The sequence below is a fragment of the Aspergillus pseudotamarii genome (assembly GCF_009193445.1).
Source record: "Aspergillus pseudotamarii strain CBS 117625 unplaced genomic scaffold BDV38scaffold_18, whole genome shotgun sequence".
NCBI lineage: Eukaryota > Fungi > Ascomycota > Eurotiomycetes > Eurotiales > Aspergillaceae > Aspergillus > Aspergillus pseudotamarii.
In genome coordinates, this window is record NW_022475032.1 from 468,977 (window position 1) to 490,546 (window position 21,570).

At 47.7% G+C, this 21,570-nt stretch overlaps 8 protein-coding genes across 8 annotated transcripts; 4 read left to right on the plus strand and 4 right to left on the minus strand.

Annotated features, from left to right (window-relative positions):
- The first annotated feature begins 3,193 nt into the window (after positions 1-3,193).
- On the plus strand, positions 3,194-5,417 carry BDV38DRAFT_243526 (putative extracelular serine carboxypeptidase). The gene has a single exon (XM_032054234.1). It carries the CDS (start codon positions 3,648-3,650, stop codon positions 5,373-5,375), a length of 1,728 nt encoding a protein of 575 aa, XP_031915123.1. The 5' UTR covers positions 3,194-3,647; the 3' UTR covers positions 5,376-5,417.
- A 2,634-nt stretch (positions 5,418-8,051) lies between these two features.
- On the minus strand, positions 8,052-9,643 carry BDV38DRAFT_291774 (flavin-containing monooxygenase; the record flags this gene model as incomplete). The annotated part of the gene is made up of 1 exon (XM_032061827.1): positions 8,052-9,643. Exon 1 carries the CDS (start codon positions 9,504-9,506, stop codon positions 8,052-8,054), a length of 1,455 nt encoding a protein of 484 aa, XP_031915124.1. The 5' UTR covers positions 9,507-9,643.
- Positions 9,644-9,950: 307 nt separating this feature from the next.
- BDV38DRAFT_291777 (transferase family-domain-containing protein) lies at positions 9,951-11,412 on the minus strand (the record flags this gene model as incomplete). The annotated part of the gene is made up of 1 exon (XM_032061828.1): positions 9,951-11,412. Exon 1 carries the CDS (start codon positions 11,376-11,378, stop codon positions 9,951-9,953), a length of 1,428 nt encoding a protein of 475 aa, XP_031915125.1. The 5' UTR covers positions 11,379-11,412.
- Positions 11,413-11,787: 375 nt separating this feature from the next.
- BDV38DRAFT_291779 (uncharacterized protein) lies at positions 11,788-12,876 on the minus strand (the record flags this gene model as incomplete). The annotated part of the gene is made up of 3 exons (XM_032061829.1): positions 11,788-11,911; positions 11,962-12,416; positions 12,469-12,876. 3 exons carry the CDS (start codon positions 12,874-12,876, stop codon positions 11,788-11,790), a joined length of 987 nt encoding a protein of 328 aa, XP_031915126.1.
- Positions 12,877-13,731: 855 nt separating this feature from the next.
- On the plus strand, positions 13,732-14,779 carry BDV38DRAFT_281617 (UbiA family prenyltransferase; the record flags this gene model as incomplete). The annotated part of the gene is made up of 2 exons (XM_032059596.1): positions 13,732-13,778; positions 13,840-14,779. 2 exons carry the CDS (start codon positions 13,732-13,734, stop codon positions 14,777-14,779), a joined length of 987 nt encoding a protein of 328 aa, XP_031915127.1.
- Positions 14,780-15,088: 309 nt separating this feature from the next.
- On the minus strand, positions 15,089-16,051 carry BDV38DRAFT_291780 (SDR family oxidoreductase; the record flags this gene model as incomplete). The annotated part of the gene is made up of 2 exons (XM_032061830.1): positions 15,089-15,664; positions 15,725-16,051. 2 exons carry the CDS (start codon positions 16,049-16,051, stop codon positions 15,089-15,091), a joined length of 903 nt encoding a protein of 300 aa, XP_031915128.1.
- A 725-nt stretch (positions 16,052-16,776) lies between these two features.
- BDV38DRAFT_291781 (acyl--CoA ligase) lies at positions 16,777-18,807 on the plus strand (the record flags this gene model as incomplete). Its single annotated transcript, XM_032061831.1, has 5 exons — positions 16,777-16,875; positions 16,928-17,065; positions 17,119-17,556; positions 17,624-18,048; positions 18,137-18,807. 5 exons carry the CDS (start codon positions 16,777-16,779, stop codon positions 18,675-18,677), a joined length of 1,641 nt encoding a protein of 546 aa, XP_031915129.1. The 3' UTR covers positions 18,678-18,807.
- Positions 18,808-18,964: 157 nt separating this feature from the next.
- On the plus strand, positions 18,965-21,110 carry BDV38DRAFT_58376 (FAD-dependent oxidoreductase). Its single transcript, XM_032063588.1, has 3 exons — positions 18,965-19,688; positions 19,750-20,432; positions 20,504-21,110. Exons 1-3 carry the CDS (start codon positions 19,066-19,068, stop codon positions 20,596-20,598), a joined length of 1,401 nt encoding a protein of 466 aa, XP_031915130.1. The 5' UTR covers positions 18,965-19,065; the 3' UTR covers positions 20,599-21,110.
- Positions 21,111-21,570: the final 460 nt, after the last annotated feature.

Genomic DNA, 21,570 nt, shown 5'->3' on the forward strand with positions numbered 1-21,570 from the left:
CGCTCTAGAAGCAGTAATACAGCAAGGATGGATACTAGCAGCACTCTGCCAAAACAAACTTCATCTCCGATGCTTATAGTTAGGGGAAAAGCCCCCAATACCCCTGCCATTCATCGTAGCCTTGCATACTAAGTCATAAGTCTTCCTCAACTCATACAAATTCCCCAAGGGCACCCCAAGAATAAGAAAAAAAATTGAAGATCCAAATCCGCTGAATACAAATCCAATGAACAGACTATATCAGATTAGCCCTAAATATGATTCCAGAAAGCCGGACCTGTTTTGAACCCCAACGCAGGAAATGAATATTTTACTTAACTCGCGGAGATACAGAATGGTAGTAGGGCTGATGGTTGAAGCCATCACGGTCCCCACTTTAATCTACTTACTAAAGATCGAGCCATGCGGGTCTACCACGCTATTTACGCGCACTCCTGCCCAACCAGCGCAGAAGATTCGGTGCTTTTGCTTGTTAAGGAAAACGCTTGGGTGGTGCATCATCTCGGTTACAGCGATCGGGTGAGACACCAGTCTACCACAGTAAGTATTTACGCCCACTTCCGCCCAACCAGCACAGAAGATTCGGTGCTTTTGCTTGTTGAGGAAAAAGCTTGGAAGGTGACAAGCTTTTGCGTTTCTTCGGCGCTTTCCTTGAAGTAGAAAAAGGACAAATTTCGCACTTACTGGTTACCTCGCTCTCATAGACACCCTCTCTTTGTTCTTTTTTTGTTGTCTGTGAAGAAGCTGGGACTGAGGGAGTTGTACAAAAGGTGTTCTGTATCTTGAGATATATCAAGGTACTTCCTCAGCTTGTTTTGTCTTTTCATGGTGTTCGCTAACATTCGCAGCTAGCAAATTCCCCATGAAGATACAGCTTTTGTTGGCAACTGCGCTTGTTCCGTTTTTCTATTATTGCATCACAAGCCACTACGCGCTCGCCGTCCGGCTCTTTCTATATCAGGTCTTCTACGGTCAAGAAGCTGTCGAACAAATCGTCGAAACCTGTAGCACTGAACCCGATGGCAACATGATACGGTGCATGGCTGAAGTATGCACGTATATTATAGGAGCCATGTTGACCATAGGAGCCACTGGATCTCGAATAAGCTCCATGGTTCGAGGGCTAAGGGTGGCAAATGAGCGACGGCGAAGGAACAGTTAATAATTTTGGTTGAGTCTGGGGGTTGTGTGGTACGGTTTCAGCAGGCTTCGGTATGAGTCTTTGGCATAAAGCCGTATAGAAAGTATGTATGATATCTTCAATAAGTGTTCCACGAGTGAACTTGGTTTATTTTGTGGGCCCTATATCCCAGCACAGTGGGGTTCAAGGGTTGCAGTCGCATTTGCTATGACTTTAGAATGAGGCTTCCTCGTGTGCTCAGAGCTGCTCAAGCCACGAGTGAAACACCTTTGGTAAGTATCCTATTTAGACACGGGTCAATCAATACAACTGGGTCTCTGTGACCAGCCAACACGGCGTGGGGATCCAAGTTTTGGTCATCTCCAATCAGGGGACTAAGTTGATCTCCACCTAAACTGCCATAGAGAAAATCGTTATTAAAGCCATATAAATCGTCATTCTCGACTAGGGAAGAGTTTTCACCAACATTTCACTAGAGGGGCTTAGATTCTAGACTTCAAAGCACCATGCCTTTACTATCTGCGTGCCAACTACTCAACCTTATTACCTACCCACCTATCTACCAACACAATGCTTTAATCGACATGGAAACGCTGTGTTGCCCTGGCCGATGCAGTATGTGTACGGGGTGTTCTTAGTATGTTGAGTAGTCTTGCGGCATATGCTGTGAGCGAACTCCTTCAGAAAGGTGTGCTCTTTACGTTAGCAAGGTCCCTCTTTCCTGCTTCCCAAGTTCAGTTTCCATAATGCGGTCGACATGCTCGATGTTACGACGCTTGTCTTTAGCAAGAGCCTCTAACTCCTGCGAGCTGCGATACCACCACTTTCTGACTGCGGTGGGCGTATAAGGTTGTCTATTTTTGGCTTTGTTGCTCCAGTTCCAAGGCAGACGAGGCTGGTCAGCAAACTTTGATTGGATGAACTCTTCACGGGATGTAAATGAAGAAGAGACGGGGGGGGGGTGTAGCTGCTGCCTGAGTCACAGACAGAGCGCGGGTTGGCGGAGGTGTGACAGACGCGGAACCAGGGCTATCTCTAAGTTACTAATTAGATCTGCGCCTTGATATTTCTCTACCTGCCGAGGAGAAGGATGGCTTGCATCAGCGACCGGGGATCGCTCTTCCTGCATGCCAATGCTGGCAAGAAGATCATTGTGAAGGATCTGTTCGTGGTCCTCGAGTTCATCCACATCGGCTTCGACGGATGGAACGTTGCCCAGTACCGGTTCATGATTTTCATGATTATCCGAATCGCCTTGGACGGATGGTACATTGTGAAGAGTTAGTTCGTGACCCCGTCCGTCGGGATCAGCTTTGAACGATGGAACATTCTGCAGAATCGGCTCAGCTCCATCATGGCCATCTGGATCAGGTTTGATACATGGAGCATTGTACATGAGCAACTCATGGTTCTCGAGCTCATCCGGATCGATCTTGACAAATGGACACATTCTCAGGGTACTATTTCTCACCCAGGACAGACGTCACAGGCCTCAAAACTTCATACTAGAAGAAGGCTACCGCAATGGCCTGCTGCCTCGATTTATACCACTCGTGACTCGCCTGAGCAATTATAGTCCACCAGGGAAAGGATCATGGGGGTTATGCTGCTAGTAAAGACATATATAATGTCCTCGCATGGACGACGGGATATACATATGAGAGTCGGACAGCTTCATAGGTCTTCGATTTAGGGTATTGAATTACAATTTCCGGCTCCAAGGTTGTTCCCAGTAGACTCGAGGAGTTTGAAAAAATGCCTTACCGCCTTCTACATTAAGATGGTTAAACAGGGCAAAATACACATGACGCGAACCTTGAAGCTTTTCAACTCTATCGCGTGGTTCTGCCAGACACGCCAGCCCGTTAAGGAAAGGTTTCCTGCGTGGGTACTTCCCATTTGTCCAGATAGTCTACCGCCCTCGGTAAAGAAACATTCCAGCTTGTTGAGATACCATCTAACCTATATAGGGATAGTAGTAGGATCACTGGGCATTTGAGAAACAAACAAACTGAATAAAATACCCACACCACACCGTTGGATTATTCAAATATAAAACGCTGCATTCCCCGGATAGAAGAGCACACGCAATGAATTAGGAGCCTCATCAAAGATTGTCACTTGCTTATCAAACCTGTATATCCGAATAAAAGCCCTCTTCATGCAATACAGCATGAACAACGACCTAGTCACCGGGCCGCTGCCTTTTGCCGGTGGCCTCAGGTACGGGGCAGTGATCGACATCTGCCTTTGATTGATGAGGACCCTCATTGGATCCTCATGTTGCACTATGGCGAGAGTCCGCCAAGGATCTCCACTCCCACGGAGTCCGATGGGGAACTGATGGCCCCAAGGACTGATCGCATGCCAGCGAGAGGGGTAAACCATCGCATTGTCGGCAAACAGCGGCTAACCGGCATGTTTATATGCAAGGTCAATTCCCCGATATCTTCATACGCTAGCTCCCAACTTTCCTCACAATTTCCGACAACATTACCTTGTGACGATGCATCCGTCGCTGAAATTGCTGTTGTCGGCGGCGTCTTTGCTTCCCTTGGTGCAGGCATTCCAGTACACGCCTTTGCAACTGGCGTATCCTGAGCTTCGCGCAAAGCAACCACAACAATTGGCCCGGGAATCAGCAGTAAAGCAGCAATCAGCAACAGCTGAATACCCCGAGTACTATCTCTCGGTACCGGTTGACCATTTCCATAATGACTCGCGCTATGCGCCGCACAGCGATGACCGTTTCGACCTGCGATACTGGTTCGACGCTCAACACTACGAGGAAGGGGGCCCCGTGTTTGTGATCGCCGCTGGAGAAACCGACGCGACCGCCCGTTTCCCTTTCTTATCGCAGGGCATCGTCACCGAATTAGCGGCCGAATACCACGGCATTGGAGTCATTCTAGAGCATCGTTATTACGGCAAAAGTTACCCGGTAGACGATCTGACAGCGGAGAATATCCGCTTTCTCTCAACGGACCAGGCCTTGGCCGATTATGCATACTTCGCTTCCAACGTCGTCTTCCCCGGGCTAGAGCATGTAAATCTCACATCTAAAACGACTCCCTGGATCGCCTATGGTGGATCGTATGCTGGCGCCTTTGTCGCCTTTCTGCGCAAGCTCTACCCCGACGTTTACTGGGGTGCTATCTCTTCCTCGGGCGTCACCGAAGCGATCATAGACTTCTGGCAATACTACGAACCAATCCGCAAATTTGGTCCGTCCGATTGCATCTGGGCCACCCAAACATTCATCGACGTCGTAGACCGCATCCTAATCGACCACGCCGATAACAAAACGCTAGGCCAACAACTGAAATCTTCAATTGGAGCCAGTCCCGACAAGGATGACGTCTCGTTCGTTTCACTCCTTTCTTCCGGTCTCGATAGTTTCCAATCGCGCAATTGGGATTCCAATATCGGTAGCTCTTCCTTCCGAGGCTATTGCGATAACATCACCAGCTCAGACTTGCTGTACCCCGACACCGAGACCATAAGGCCAACCATCGAGGAGCTTATCGAAGTAGCCGGATATGATGCATCCAACTCCAGCTTCGTGAATGGTTTCCTGAACCACATTGGCCTTCTCAAGCAGTCCATCTCCAGCGATGATACTTCGGCCGAGACCGAAGAGTCCAACTCATCCGATTCTAGATCGCTGCCCAAAAGCGACGGTATCAGTTGGGAATACCAAGTATGCACCGAATGGGGCTACTTCATGTCCGGTGCGTCTGTGCCGAAGGACATCATGCCTCTGATCTCGCGCGTCTTGGACGTTGCAAGCGTATCGACCTTCTGCGATACAATATACGGAATCACCTCTCCTCCCAACGTGACGAACATCAACAAACACGGCGGATTCAACTTCTCTTACCCACGAGTGGCCATCATTGATGGTCTGGCGGACCCCTGGCGCGATGCGACACCACACGCCGATGGCACACAGGAGAGGGAATCCACCGACGATGAGCCATTCATTCTGATCGACGTCCCGGCTGAGGATGTCTGGGACGGCATCCGAGGTGCAGTACACCACTGGGATCAGAATGGCCTGTCCAAGAAAGATGAAGATAAGGGTCAGGAGCCTCCAGCAGCTATTGTGGAGGTGCAAAAAGAGGTTCTACGATTTGTCGGCGTGTGGCTGGACCAGTGGAAGCAACGGTCTGCAGGTTCCTCTCGATTATTTGGGGGAATAAGGGGCTCTGGGCGTAGCCAAGTGCCACTCTAAGCTGTGATATGCAATATCTCCAGCAAATATGGTGCCGAGAGGTTGTTCATTAATATGATTATGTATTTTTCCGTCTACAGCGCTACCACCCGTATTTAACGTTCGATATACGAGAGATTAAAATCTCATCCAAAGTTTAGAAACCAAACTCGGCCATGAAGGCTTTAAGTAATCTCTTAAAAAGAAAACCTCAAGTATTCTTCAGATAGCAAACAATCGGTAACTAGACATTTCCCATTGTCAAACTGCGCGAGGATCCACCGCAGACATTCAAAAAAAAAAAAAAAAAAAAAGGATTGAACAGTCAAATTTCTCGCTTGCGTACACAATCTTTCCCAGACCCGACTCTGGGATTGAATATAGCTTCACTGTCAAGACCAGAGAGAACTTGGAAAAAGCAGCTCGTCATAGTCTAGGAAAGTCTTTTAGCCAAAATCATAAATCTACAATATCTGTGTCTTCAATGTATGTGGCGGCGTCTGGGATATCAAAAGTGACAAGTAAGCTGCTGTCTCTCAAAGGCTGAGCCTGGTTTGATAAAGTAGTCCTTTCCATGGTACCAAAGAGAACGTTGTTTCTCGGATCGGTGCCCTGTCTCGGAGATGAGAAGTGGTGTGGAACTCGGAGTAAAAATCGAAAGTTTCTGGAGTGTTCAGCGCTGTGAAGCTCACCAGGTTTCTATATATCTGAGTTAGGATGGGCTTCTTGTTGGCCAAACCAACTCGAATAAACCCCAAACCAGATTTAGATCATCCCATATAGGCAGACTATTGTTACTCATCATAAAAACCCCCTATAGACAAGTTCGAGGATGTAGTCCCCGAGTAAATAAACCAGAATTCGACTGATGAATTCCAAGGCGTCGACCATTTATCTTACTCTCCGATGGTAGGTTTCCAGTCTTTGCACTAGGTGGCTGTAGGTGGTATCTATGACACAGTACATACTTGAAGTCGGGGGTGTGATTACAGAGTCCATCGTGAGAAGGGATACGAGCCCTGGCGAGGTTAAATGAGTCGCCTGGTTTTCCAATGACATGAACGTGATGTTTCTTTGCGAAAGGGCTCAGCCAGGGAAAGACTGATGTTAATCTCTTGATACATACTCCAACAAGGAAGTTTCCCATCACGGTCTGTACTAACTTCGGAAGAACCTGTTCTTTTATCTCATTAAAACGTTAATAATCTTAATAAAGTACCCAGTCACTCCCTTTAGGAGGCGTATGAGGTTGATATAAAACTTATGGGTCATTGTAAGAACTTCGGAGGCCTAGATCCGTGTTACCGGAAGACCTCCTGCTTTGTAGATTAGAGCAACAGCTATCTGGACTGGCTGAATAGACACTAGATTATTCCACACTGCAGGAAGACTCGAAACTTGCGAGTTAACAAGAGATTGGTGTTTCACGGACAAGAAGGGTATTGCTATATATACACTCCTTCGCGCTGTCGTTACCGGGTACAATATCCTGATTAATGGGATATGGTTTAGCTAGGTAACCCTTCTGGGATTTGGAAAAGATATAAGAGAAGAACAGGAAGAATACCGAAACCCTGTGAATATCGTATCACCTGTTTTGCAGGCTATGATATTTGTAATCTTGTATCGACGGCAGTTTCTACTGAGACGCCGAGCCATTCTTCCGGAAAAGATGATTCAAGATTCATTATTAGATAGTTGAAAATAGATAGCTACAAAGAACTATATCTGGACCAAATAGATATATAGAACGTTAAGACAGTTAAAACACTAGAGGAGTACCTGGATCTCCGGAGCTAACTCGTACTAGTCTGCTTATTGTTTCCTCTTTGATTACTCTAGTATATATAACTCATATATTTTCAATTGTATTGAGTACTGTAGTAATGCGATTTCTCAGTTTGTAGAGTAGTGTAGATCGAATCACACGTGGTTTCCTTCCTATATATGGCGATAGCCTACAGCCATGGTGTCTCTTTATGAAGATGATACCTTTGCTTCTCTACTATTCTAAGTCGGTGTGATATTGACCGTTACAGATTGGGCTGTCGACTATATCTTAGAATGAGAAAGCGAGATAAACGCCAAGGCTTCTAGATTTTAGTGAAGAATGTTACACTGCAAGGGCGAGCAAGATTTGAACTCCCCTACTTCCATTGTTTATTATCGTGATCAGGGGTCAACGTCTCGAGCATTGAAGCAGGCGACTCGATCGACGTGAGGTGTCTGAGACTTGCCAATCGAGATGGTGGGGCAACGGTGGTATAAGCGAATGGAAGTCGAACACAATAACCACTGTATTGATAAAGCAAGGGGGATGGGCGCCGTTCGTTCTTACTCGGATTTATGTACGTACTGTGTAGTAGTAGTATGAGGTCGAAGTTGATCCTTCAGGATGTGAGCGAAACTTAAACTTGAATGAGAAAGATTTCCGCATGACTCAGGTTGAAAGCGTTTTAGTTGATCTACACTGATTCAAGAAAATGCCTTCACCGCTCTGCATCACTGCATAAATTACTCTAGCGTATCGGAGAACGGTTGAAACATTTGTCCTAATTTTCACAATGATAAAATGTACGTTGTACCTTTCGTAAAACATATTCAAGTATTTATCAAATCGTAATGACTGGTATTTTCATTCGACGAATTTGTACTAAAATATGGGCGGGATACAATTGCGAAAGTATCCCATATTAATTAACTAGCTCTAGTGAACTCTAAACCATCGCTTAAAGACCCATAGCGCGCTTGAAGATAGTCGAAGATATAGTTCGTGCGCGGAGTCCATGGGCTGACGATCCCCACTTTCGGTAGACAGTTTCCACCCGCCATCATATAAGTGGAGTTTAAACTCCAGACAGGTCGAAGAGATGGATCTGACGGACCCTTGGCAGGAGGCATAGCCGCGAGGATGTTTCTCTTAGCCATGTGGCTGATCAGTCGGCAGGCAGACAAGGCCGTGACATCTACCCCCATCGTCCACGAGGCACTGGTGAGATATCCGAGGGCGAAGAATGCATTGGGAACGCCTTGGAGCATCATACCATTCCACAGGAATCTTTTGGACAGATCACAAGCTTTCCCGTCCATCGTTAAAGTGGCCCCACCGCCGAACTGCAGCTTAAGACCCGTGGCAGTGATGACAAGATCCACTTCGATTGATTTCCCGTTCTCGAGAACAATGCTGTTGGGAGTACACTTTTGGATATTCGCCGTTTCGATGCAGACGTTCCTGCGATGGAGGCTCTCGAAGAAGTCCCCATCGGGACAGGCCAAGAGCCGTTGATCCCAGACATTATACCTGGGTGTAAAATGAGGATCTACCGGGATGTGTTTTGGGAGTCGTTTTTGGGCCAGGCCGAGTAGATACTCCTTAGCCGTCGAGGGGAATTTGCGGAATGCGTAATAGCCGAATAGTGAAATCGCCAACCAACCGAGGCGTTTAACTTTGTGAGAGAACGCGGCTGGGAAGAATCGTGCCCATCCGTTGCCTCCTGGTGAAGGGATTGGTAAGATGTAATTCGGGCTGCGCTGTACCATGGTCACACTAGACGCCATCTCGGCTAGTTTGGGGACCAGCGAGATCGCCGTCGCCCCACTGCCGATGACCGCGATTCTTTTATCCGAACAATCGAGGTCCTCTGGCCAGAACTGTGGGTGAATGAGCCTCCCGCAAAAGTCGTTCAAGCCGGAGATCTGCGCGGGCAATGGCTCATTATGGTCGAAGTATCCCGTGGCGAACATTACGTACGTTGCGCTAAGATAAATTTCTTTATCCTGAAGCGTGGCTCTTAAGCTCCACATATTATCTTCTGAGGACCATGCCGCATGTCTAACTCGATGGTTGAAGAGGATATGCTTGTCGATTCCGTATTTCTTTGTGGTTTCATTCAGGTAATTGAACAGAGATTCTCCGTCCATCATAGTTTTATCGTCGTGATATGGGTGCCAAGAGAACCCAAACGTGTGGATATCGGAGTCGAGCCGGACACCAGGGTACCGGAACAGATCCCATGTGCCGCCAGCAGTGTCGCGGGCTTCAAGAATAACATATGTGTGATTGGGAAGGAGTGATTGGATGCGGTACGCGGCGTTGATTCCGGCGATTCCTGCCCCGATGATGACAATGTCATATTTTGTTGAAAACGACATATTGCGGAAGGCTTAAACAGTGGAAAACAATAAACGAAGGAACAAGTGGGAAGAATTGGCTGATGTCCCAGTAGACAAGTCTATCGCAGCTTCACAGGCTATATAGCAGTAGTGAGACGACTAGTGAAGCGAGGTACTCAAGATACTGAGCCAGAGGACCCTGTACAGTAACGAGTCACACTGCACATAGTGATTTCCGTTCATTTCATGTTGAAAATTACCCTATCCGATATGCCAAGACGAGGTCGGAGAACGTGTACTGAAATACGGAGTATCATTTGTATACTATGTATTAAGCGTGGGAAGAAGACCCGCTTGATCAACATCAACGCAAGCGGATGCTATATTCCGTATCCCTAACTCTTGACCTGTCGTGTGATTGACTGAAAAGCTAAATACATGACCCAGTTATTGTCAATGCAATGGATTCTTTCCGATCTACCCTCACAACCGGCCGAGTGTTCTTCGCATCGCCCACCGCAAAAGTGGACCTTGTAGGAGCCGGAGCATGATGTTAGGCGGTAGCGTGACCCGCAGTTCTAGTATCGACGTGGAACGGGCAGGGAGAATGCAGACCGTCCCGTCAATCCGGTTATCTGGGCTGTCAAACTCTACCACGCGTCCTAGGGTAGTACCGAAGTCTAGTCCATATATGCCCATGCGTCGAATACTGGTGGATGTGATATCACCTTGCTTGAAGGTGGGACTCCAATCTATACTTCTCTGTTTTTCTTGAATAATGCCCTTCACGTAAGCATTGTCCACACTCGACTGGGCAGCGTGAACTTTCAGTGCAAGATCGACAAGCAGTTGGACATCGCCCTTGGTCAAATCTGATGATTGGGGATGGAATGTGTTTGGCACATCAGAGCCCAGAGCAGGCTGCACGGGTGACGTCGTCGCGGATTGAATAATCCCATTTCCCATGTAAGAAAATGGGAGTGGCGGTTTTAAGGTTCGACGAATCTCAGTGATGAGTATCAACGAACTTTGAGTAGGTTGGTTGTCCTGTACGCTGGCGCCATGCGATGATGATTCATACCGTGCCCTGATAATAGCGAGCCATAGCAGCGCGGATATCATGTCATTGGATGTCAGGTATTGCCCTTGTGACTGGTCATGCAGGATTGCGTTACAAACACCCTTGAGGTATTCTATACTCGCGGGCTGCAGAATGAGTCGGCGACTGACCAGCCCTTCAACCGAGTTAAAGTTGGCAACTTTGAGGGTTTGTGAATCCCCAGCCGGTGCCTCGCCCCCCGCCTCGCTGACCATGGGGTCGGGTACCATTCTTCGCCTTCCTTCAAGCAGGTCCCGCCCTAGGGGTATGGTTAGAGTGGGGCAGTTATGCTCGCGGCAGCATCGTGCTAATGCATCCTGGATGAAGTAGAATCCGGCAGCGTCAAATACCGAGTGATGAAAGCAGACAGCCAAAAATATGCCATCTTGCAGAATGTTCGCTTGCCATCGAATTATAGGACATAGTTCTCTTGTCGCCACCGACAGCGGTAATGGCAAATATCGCTCATTGAATAAAGAATCGCTCGAAACCCGTTCACCGGGATTGTGAACTTTCTTGGTGATGTATTGATTCGTGTGATGCGCTACACGAAGAATGGGAAATTCGTGTAACGAATCCGGGGTGGGAGGTTGCACTTCACGTACATTGGCCTTTGACCCTTTCGAACTTGGTCTGATCATATTTCCTGCCAGGAAGGGACATTCTTTGAGTAAGCGACGAAGACCTTCTTCAAGGACGGGTACGCCTTGTTGTGGGTCATCCAACACCATGGCGTAGAAAAATGCTATGTAGCATATTGGCATCGTATGGTCCAGCGGTGTCAGCTCCAAGGGGGCGAAATGAAAAGCCATGATGAAGAGCCTTAGCTTATGGTGTGGTGGGAAGTGAGTCGATGGTTTGGTTCAAAGATGTTCACCAAAATATACGAGAAAAGTGGTATTCTAGTGCATACTACTTTTAAGTACAATCACCAAAGAATGAGATGAATTACAACTATCAAGACCTCTCATAACGCGGTCCCAAGATGACAACAAATATACTTCTATCCGCAGTTGAAAGTTGGCGCCTACATCAAGTGTAGATCACTGTTCAAATGAAGCGGTCAAATGTGTCTGAAAATCTTGCTGTGCAAACGTGAGGAGAATAGCTTCCTATACTCGCTAATAGACTATACGAGTGACTTGTGAAGGATACTATTGCCTTAGGGGCTCCACAGGAAGAGGTCCGAGCATATCATTTCTTTGAGGCAACCAAGTCAGACTAACAGGCTCTTCGCAAATAAGCTTCAAGGTTAGGACCCATCTGCTCCAAAATGCTTGCAATTTCCTCCCACAGTCTCTCCTGACAGCTGACTCCTTCGGCGCTTGACGAGAAGCGAGAAACTCTACGGCGGTTAGTCACATGCAGAAACTCAGGGCCATTCAGTGTACTTACGGTACTTGACTCCCTTGGCTATAGTAGCTGGACCCACTATTCTCTGCCAGTTCGGCTACGGAGGCAATCATGATCATTCTTGCTCCCTCCTCACATGACCGAGCGAAGCAATTGGCTAAAAGATCTGTGGGTGCAGATCTCACATTCCGGAATAGCTCACTTTTGCATAGACCAGGAGACGCCAGAACGACCGAAAGCTTTTCAGGGTCAACGCGTCGAGAAAGAGCAAGGGCCCAGAGAAGCCCAAATAATTTGGTATTATAGTAGTGGGTGTAGTGGTCAAAGGATTGGGGCTTCTGCTTGAATGTGTCTAGGATGCTGTTATGCTGCATAAAGCTGGTTGGAACCATTGCGTGTCCCTCGGACGTCACGAAGACAATCCGGGGTTTACCATTCTTATAGCGAAGATGTGGGAGAATAAGCATAGAGAGTAGAGCATTTGATAACACATTCACCTAGACCATATCAACACATCAAATCAGTGTCAATAAACTTAGGCATACTTACCTGTAGTGAAAGATCGAACCCATCTGCAGATGCCATCCACTGAGAGCACCATACCCCCGCATTCAGAATGACTAAATCAAAAGTTTGGGACTCCTGGCTTATCTGGTTCACAAAGGCTTTGACCGATTCAAATGAGGCAAGATCGCACTCTCGCACCTCAACTTGGGCTGTCGGGACTTGTTTGAGAATATTCTGTTTCGCCGCCTCCCCCTTTGGCACTGACCTGACTGCGGCCAGCACCTTGGCCCCGCGAGATGCCAGTTCTAATGCTAAGCAAAAACCAACTCCGGAATTTGCTCCAGTCAAAAGAACTGATTTCCCGTAGAGCTCAACTGGGGGGATCTCCGGGATAGTATAGAAAAACTGTCTGAAGAGAAAGGCAAGAAGGCCATCATAGTAGGGTGCCATGGTAATTTTTGATCCTTGGTCTGAAGAACTAGCTACTGGGATATAGAAATGATTGATGACAGCCAGGGTGGGGAGCGTTAATAATAGCAGCTAATCTTTATAGATCATACGTACAAAGCCCTTAGCCCTAGCTCTCTGTCATTTTTTCTTTTATCTTTGCTTCTTTGCTTCTTGGCTTCTTTTTTATTTATTAATTTTTTCCCCCTTTCGCCCCCCTGGCCACAGGCCTACGCAATGTATTCTTACTCCCATCTCTCTAGGTCCACCGTAGGCTTTAGCTTCACGTCAATCAATACGAAATGATCTACAAAAAGGAGCGGTCAGTGAAAAAGTGCTTATGGAGTGTTTTGTTCATTTTATTTTGTCTTGTCTTATTTCTTTGTATTTTATTTTGTATTTTTGCCGGTTGCAACTTCACCTTCGAGGAATGGAAAACCGGTAACTGCACTCCCTTGCAGAAATCCAAACGCAAAGTTTTCACACCAACCTGACGTACATTGACATCGGCATTGACGTCGGTATTTCGTAAACTGACATACTACTAGAAGCTCGTATAGTTCGCTACAGTACATCGTTTAGTCACAAGGAGTCCCAGAAAGCGAAGGGGGTGTGGGGGGGACGGGATATGTATCATTATCCAGGAAAGAATGGCATGAGTTGATAACTTTGTTTGCCATGCCAGGTTGCCTTAAGCACTTGGGTTGAACTAGTCGAATGTATGGTAGGGTGAGGATGGCATCTTCTTAAAGTCAAGCTTGGTGGAGGAAGACTACTCCTTGGGTTTTCGACAATATATATTCATGGTTTACCCATAGCTGTGCTTGCTCCATCGCCACATATAGAAAAGTCAACACAATGGAGAAAATTTTTAAGATGGCCTCGGACAAACCAACCTATGCTATGTACGGCCCTGCCTCATGTGCCAACCCATTGTATGCCTATCTTTTATACTGACCCCTATAGAAGAACTGTTATTTCTGCTCTTCTTGAAGAGGCTGCGCTGACACGAGCACTCCTCGACGACAATTCCACTGCACACATTGGAAACGCTATAGTGTGCTTGTCTACCCGATTGATTGGCTTAGATTTGACGTTGGAACAACTCAAAACCATGCTCCCAGGGATGTTCCTGACTACTTTCACATTTGCATATACTTTTGACATTGCGAACCAAACGTTCTCAGTGGAAGAGGATACAATCAACAAGCCGAACCGGCCCATTCCATCCGGCAGACTCAGCATGAATGGCGCATACACGCGCTGGCTAATCAGCTGGGTTATTTCGTTGGCCATTATAGGCTTGACTGTCAGTCATCAAGCTGCTTTAGTGCTCCTTCAGTGGGAGGTGTGGGTTTCGCTCTTCTACGTGTGGCCAAAATTCCAGAATTGGGTCGCCCGGAACCTCTTCACTGCGGTTGGGGCCACGATTCAGCTAAGATTGCTTGATGCTGTGCTTGTAAAGACCATTCCGTCTTTCCGGGCGGATAGCTCCCTTACGTGGCTATTGTTCATCTGGTTGGCGTGGACCATCCATGTGCAGGAGTTTCACGATACGGAGGGTGATCAGCGAGTTGGTCGCCAAACGCTGCCCCTGATTGTAGGGCGTCGAGGGCAGTTCCCGCTGCGTGTTGTGACTGCCATGATTATTGGTGGCACTGGCATTTCCAGTATCGTTCTGGCCCAACTTTGGCGTACCCCAAATCCGGCTATGTTATATCTAGCATTAGCCCACCTACTCTTCATGTTAACCGTCGCAGTTCGGCTGGTGGTGCTGCCGTTCAAGGAGGCTGACAAAGTCACCTATAAGTATTACTATACTCTGGCAACCTACAGTTTGCTGCTATTTCGTCAACATACCGAAAGACTAGGTTCATTTGGTGGGAATGCAGTTGAGCTTGGGTAACTCATCGTCCAACCACATGTGTCACAGACCTGTCGTGCTCTGTTCATTTCCCTCGGCCGTTAGCCTTCCATTTCATATACGTGTTTTATTCATGTATGATATCTAGAGATCTCCCACATTTAGGATAGTCTCGTACAATAGTTTACAAAAATGTTCGAAGGGTATTGGATTCTATTGTACTCTCGAACATGACGCCGTGTACGTTTGGAGGCCTACCGCATATCTAACGCAACCCATATCTGGTGATCAAGTAAATTCTCTTCGCTCATTTATCTCAAGTTCAATCAAATCAGACTCTCTTGCCTTAGTCTATTTACTATGTGTCATAGCTTCATCAACACCCATAACGTACCTAGCGAAACGCTGTACCCGGACAGGAAGCATGTCATACCCGCACACCCAGGATGCGTACATCGGCAGCCGGATGACTCCTCCACCCCCCGAGCTAACAGCACCTACAATTTTCTCCGCAACATATTTAGGTTCAAGTACCGGTGCCAGCAAGGAGTTCGGGGGCTTTATCCAGCTAAACAATGGGGTGTCCATCTGTCCAACCTCCACAAGGAAGAATTCGATCTGCTTATGATACCCCAACCAGCGAGCTTCTGCTTCCAGACAGTGATGTAAGGCACTGAGTCCTGCTTTGCTAGAGGCATAATCCGACAGGCCCGCGGGGTACAGGTGTGCCACAACAGAGCTGATATTGACGATACTAGAACGCTTTGGACTCTGCATCAACATCGGGAGAACAGCACAGGTCATGTTTACCGGCCCGAGCAAATTCGTGGCGATCGTTTTTGCGAAGGATACGGATTGGAGTTCGTAAAATGGAAGTCGGTTGATTGGCATTGCTGCACAGTTGATGAGGATGTCCGGGTTTCCTAGCTTTTAAGTAATTCAGTCAGACAGGCCTGATATAGTGCCGGGGGGATACTCTGAGCTTACTTCCACCCCGACTTTCTTCAAGATCGCCTCGACCTCGCTGTTATCCGACACATCGCACTTGTAGTATTTGCTAGCTGAGGTGCCTGGTACCTCCGGCAAGCTGGCCTCATCTTTGATATCTAGAATGGCCACCTTGGCACCTTTGGCCCGGTACAACTGCACGATCTCGCGTCCCAGTCCACTCAATCCTCCTGTGACTAGGACTACATTATCCTCTGCAAGGAATGAACGAGCGCTGCGGCCGTGGTTCCTGTACTTCGTCCATAAGAATGCCAAGCCGGAAATTACGACCGTGCTCGCGATGACGATGCAAGACTCTTTTGCCATGTTTTGGAATATTGGGGATGGATTGACGCAAGTGAATAGGGAGAGAACTGTGCCCAATGTGAGACTACCACTGTTCCTTAATAATTTCAGCTCAGAACAGTGGTGTCACACATGTATTTACTTTCAACCGCGAGTTTATACTGGAGAATAGGAAATGCAAGGTGGAACACATTCATCCTGGTCCTTGTTGAACGCTAATGTCAATTCACTTACTGCCTAGTTTCTGCCAAATGACATGTCCAATCGATATTGTCTGGTGAGGGACGTTGAAGGATCGGATCGAGCACGACAAGCGAACTGATCCTGGCTCGGCTATTGGCTGGGTTGTCATGCAAGGAGTAGCGGTGTACGTACGCCAGTTCATGCAACAACTAACTTTAAGGTCATGGAACTCAAACATGAGATAGATGAAAGGCTATTACGCGAGTTAGAAACCCCAGACTAACGCAAGAGAACAGTCTAATGCAACAACACACGAATGGCTGAAGAATTCAAAGGAAACAAAAATGACACGGAGTAAGGATCCCTGGATGAATTTGCAAAACATTCGTTTTATTACAAGTTACATAGGATCGGCATTCGCCCCATATATATAACGGTACATATACATATGGACAATTGTAACGCAATGTAGCTATCACCTTTCCTATCCCGCCAGACACAAATCTTTTCATAATCTTCTTCTTCTTCTTCTTCTTCTTCTTCTTCTTCACTCTCGTCGCGCTATGGCCATGATTCTGGAACCGGAAAGACGACTCCCCCTGTCGAACCAAGACCTCCTTTCCTATGTGTTTGACCAGCCCGCATATGATCGGACGAAATCAGTACAGCGGAGTCCCAGAGTTATCTATGCTGGTACTGACTGTGGGTGGACAGATCTACATCGACGCCCACAACCCGTCCCGCTCCCTATCATGGAACCAGGCCCAAACCATCATCCGCCAGCTGATCAAGGGACTGCGGAACTCGGGTCTACAGAATGGAGATTGTGTGGCAGTCCACTCGCTCAATAATGTCAGACACCAAATCCATCCCATTGAACTCTTGAAATTAATCTTCTTTCCTAGATTTATTATAGTGTCGTCGTCCTAGCTGTTATAGGAGCCGGAGGCATCTTCACCGGCACCAACCCCTCTTATACAGCAGGGGAACTCCAACACCATCTCAAGACCTCTAGATCCAAGTTCGTAATCTGCGAACCTGAGTTCGTGTCTCCATTGCTGGAATCGGTAAAACAAGCCAGTATCCCCAATGAGAACGTCTGGGTCTTGGATACCACTGGAGATGCAACCCTTTCACCTGGTCTGCAATCCTGGACACTACTTCTAAAACAAGGTGAATGCGACTGGGTCCGCTTCAACGACCTAGCCATCGCGAAGAAGACAACCGCAGCCCGATTCTTTAGCAGCGGCACCACAGGTCTCCCGAAAGCAGTGGAAATAACACACCACAACCTACTCGCCCAGCATTCTCTTGTTTTTGAAGCTCATCCAAGGCCGTATTCCGTTAGCTTGCCCTAGTCTCTCCCTACCCCCCCCCCCCCGTTATCTCAATATTGACTATACGGGTCAGGTGTCCCACCTAATCGTCCTTCCTGCCTTCCACGCAGCCATTGCTCCCCTCATGCATATCGGGGCCCTGCGATCGGGATATGTGATGTACGTCATGCGCCGGTTTGAGCTCAACGCATATCTTGAATTCCTGGAAAAGTACGACATAACGGATTTGATTGTCGTGCCGCCTATCCTGACAGCCATCTTGAAGTCAGAACATCCAGAGAAAGAGAGGTGTCTGAAAAAGGTGAAGAATATCGTCTGTGGTGCTGCGCCTTTGGACAAAACTATACAGACTCAGGTCCGCGACCTACTATCCAACGGCGTGCCACTAACCCAAGCATGGGGTATGACCGAGACGTGTTGCGCGTCGATGATATTTCCATACCCAGAGGAAGATGATACGGGCTCTATTGGACGGCTAGTTCCAAATGTTGAGGCCAAGTATATATATACCTATCTCTTTTCCCCATTCTGACATACTTTTCTCTGAATGCACAGCTCCGGTCTGCTAACTGCGACCAACATCCAGGTTAATTGATGATCAAGGTAGAAATATCTCCCCATATAATGTCCCCGGTGAGCTCTGCATCCGCGGCCCTACCGTAACACCCGGCTACTTCGATAATGCCTCTGCGAACAACTCCGCCTTCGATGACGACGGCTGGCTTAAAACAGGGGATATTGCGAGCTGCGACGAGGCCTCCCGGAAATGGTACATTGTTGACCGGAAGAAGGAGCTTATCAAAGTGAAGGGGTTTCAGGTTGCACCGTCGGAGGTGGAGGCAGTTCTGCTGTCTCACCCGGGGGTAGCGGACGCAGCTGTTGTTGGAGCTCGTAATCCAGGTGATGGGACTGAGAGGCCTTGCGCATTTATTGTGCCCAAGCCGAGAAACAAGGTTAGCGGTGCTGAGTTGACGCTGTATGCTGCTCAGCGGTTAGCAAAGTATAAGGAGCTATCCGGCGGGGTGAGGTTTGTGGAGGCGATACCGAGGAATGCGAGTGGAAAGATCCTCAGACGGGTGTTGAGGGATCTGTATGAGGGTGATGGAGGCGTAAAGTCGAAGTTATAGAAGGGAATGAGATTATGCTATATTCTCGCCTGAATGTTTTAAACTTAGACTGCTACACACTATGTAAGTGTGATCTACATTATTGAATCCGGTCTTTAACGACAAAGAATACAATTTCATTGTAGTCAAGGTATTTTAAAAATCCTTCTAGAAAATGGTTTCTATTTATATATTCTCTCGAATACGAGAAGGGAGGAGAATGAAACGTAAACCTGCAGACTATAAATGAACCTACCTAACGATCCATGGAAACCTTACCAGGTGACTCACCAACACCTTTATCCAGACGCCACTCCAGGCAGCAATTCTCTAACTCTTGGTTAAAATAGCCAAACCTCCTCTGACTATCACATTGCACCGTGTCCAGCGTCATTCCCCGTAATTAATCATGAAAATAATAATAATCGGCGGAGGCATCTCCGGATGCGCCGCATACCTCCAACTAAAAAAGCATCTCCCCAAACCACCCACCCCAGACCAGGACCACGACATCACCATTTACGAAGCCTACGACACAAACAAAGACACCACCTGCGACGAGCGCGACGGCCCAACCCACTCCTCGACACTTATCGTGGGCGGCGGCCTGGGTATTGGGCCGAATGGCCTCAACGTCCTAAAACGTCTGGACGAGGAACTTCTCCGCGACATCGTCCGCGGCGGATATGTAGTCCCGACGTCCAACATGAAAAACAAGAACGGACGTCTACTCATACGTATGGACGCATCTGATGAACCATCGTCGCCAAGTGAATTACCCATGCATATGGTCGGGTGTAGCCGACATTGGTTCTGGCGGTGCCTCCGCATGCGCATCCCGGACAGCGATATTGTGACGAAACGGGTCGCAGAGGTTGTTGCGAACCCGGACGGTCGGAATGTAATCCGTTTTGCTGATGATAGTCCCCCAGTAGAGGCGGATTTGGTTATCGGTGCGGATGGATTGAAGGGCATCGTTAAACGGGCGTTGTTCCCTGAGGCAGGGGAGGATCCGTTTCCCCCTCATTATGAGTATGTGTTGCTTATTGAATGCACCGGGGGTGTAATTACTTAACTGACTCGATACAAATAGAGGCCTGTCTGGAATCGGTGGTTTTATTCCGGCAGACAAAGTCAAGGACGACGTCGAAAAAGGCTCAATGAACTTCATCATCGGGGGTAATGGCTTCTTCGGCTACTTCTACTCTGACAGTGCCCGCTCGGCACCTCACAGGGACTCGCCACATTACGTCTCCGAACCGGGCGAGAGTCTCGGCTGGTGGTCAACTTACCAAGTCGATGAGTGTCCGAACCCGAAAACGATTGACAAGGAGGATGTCGCGCGTCAGCTGCGAGAACGATACTCCAGCTGGAAAGATCCAGTTATTCAGAGAGTCCTCCACTCGCTCGAGGTCAGCAATATGTATCCTACCTGGACGATGCCACCACTGCCGACCTGGGAGCGAAATGGTGTCGTTCTTGTCGGTGATGCAGCTCATGCATTGCCTCCTACTTCGGGGCAGGGCTCATCGCAGGCGCTTGAGGATGTCGAGGCGTTTGTCCTATTTCTAAGTCATTATTTACGTAAAGAATATGAGACCCGGGGACCTCATATCGATGTAAAAGGAGCGATCTCGACCGCAGCTAAGCCCTATATGGAGCTACGCATTCCTCGTGTCCGGGCTATTCTCGAAGATGCCAAGCAAAGACAGAACATCAAGCGTGATATGACCGTTATTGAGGAATATCTAATGTACAGTTTTCTATGGATTCTTGGTGAGTATTGTATTTCTAAAGTTAGCCCTAGCCTGGGCAGCCTTTGTTGGAACTATTACTGACAGATATAGGGTGGTTTCCGAGCTTCTTTGCGAAGGAAATAAAGGCCGTCTTCAATTATAATATCGCTGATGAGGTAAAGAAGATACTGGAAGGTAAAAACTAAATATTCACAGCACGCACAAGCATCTCTCCTCTCTAGACTCCACCAACACCAACAACATTATGTAGCATCTAAATATGTATACTAAAGCAAAACACTACCCAGCTCAAATCCCAAATCTATTCCTCGTAATATTCATGAATAGACTAAAGACTCTCTGACATCCTTCGTTATTCTCTCATCCACCATCTTCTACCGATTCTCACAATGCGGACATTACTTCTCCCGACTAGCCCGGGCATACTCCCCGCACATGTCATATCTCTCATAATGGCCGTTTATGAAACAGAGTTTGCCCAATGCTTTCTTACATATGGTGTTGGTGTTTGCTACTAACATGCACGCCAGGACCAGCTATATCGGGGCAGTGAGAACTGTTACTATCAAAATCACATAAAGATAAGTAAATCAATCTGGATATCTATGCCGAATTCACTGAGACCTATTGGCACCAGGGTTTCTGGTGAATATCCGGTTAAAAGGCCCACAGAGCAAATTCTGTAAAATCCAAACTCTCGTGAGCTACTACCGTGTATGCCAGAACTATACCACAGTCCCTTCCGACTTAGACGGCCGAAGTCATGTTCCACACCCCATCATGGGACATTTTACCTCTGACTCTTGCGACGACGAGAGTCACTCTCGTAACTAGCTACTTCGATCATCTACATCCCAAAAATGACCTATCCAAGCCAAGCCCACATCCCTAGGATACTACATCACGACCCGGAAGGGGATTCGGCCACTCCATCTAACAACTAAGACATATACGAAGAACACACACACACACACACACACACACACACACACACACACACACACAGTGACCAAGAACCCCATAAGGAAATAAGAATAGGACAGGACACCAGATAACGCCACATCGGGCTACCCGAAACACATCCAATAACTCGACTGGATCAAACCAACAATCTCCGCCGTCCAAGAAAACGCCCAATCAGCCACCGGTCGGCCTTA

Coding starts and splice junctions, on each gene's coding strand:
- BDV38DRAFT_58376 (XM_032063588.1), top strand. CDS start 19,066: ATGAAAATAATAATAATCGGCGGAGGCATCTCCGGATGCGCCGCATAC. Junction 19,689..19,749: donor CCGTTTCCCCCTCATTATGA/GTATGTGTTGCT, acceptor CGATACAAATAG/AGGCCTGTCTGGAATCGGTG. Junction 20,433..20,503: donor CAGTTTTCTATGGATTCTTG/GTGAGTATTGTA, acceptor TGACAGATATAG/GGTGGTTTCCGAGCTTCTTT.
- BDV38DRAFT_243526 (XM_032054234.1), top strand. CDS start 3,648: ATGCATCCGTCGCTGAAATTGCTGTTGTCGGCGGCGTCTTTGCTTCCC.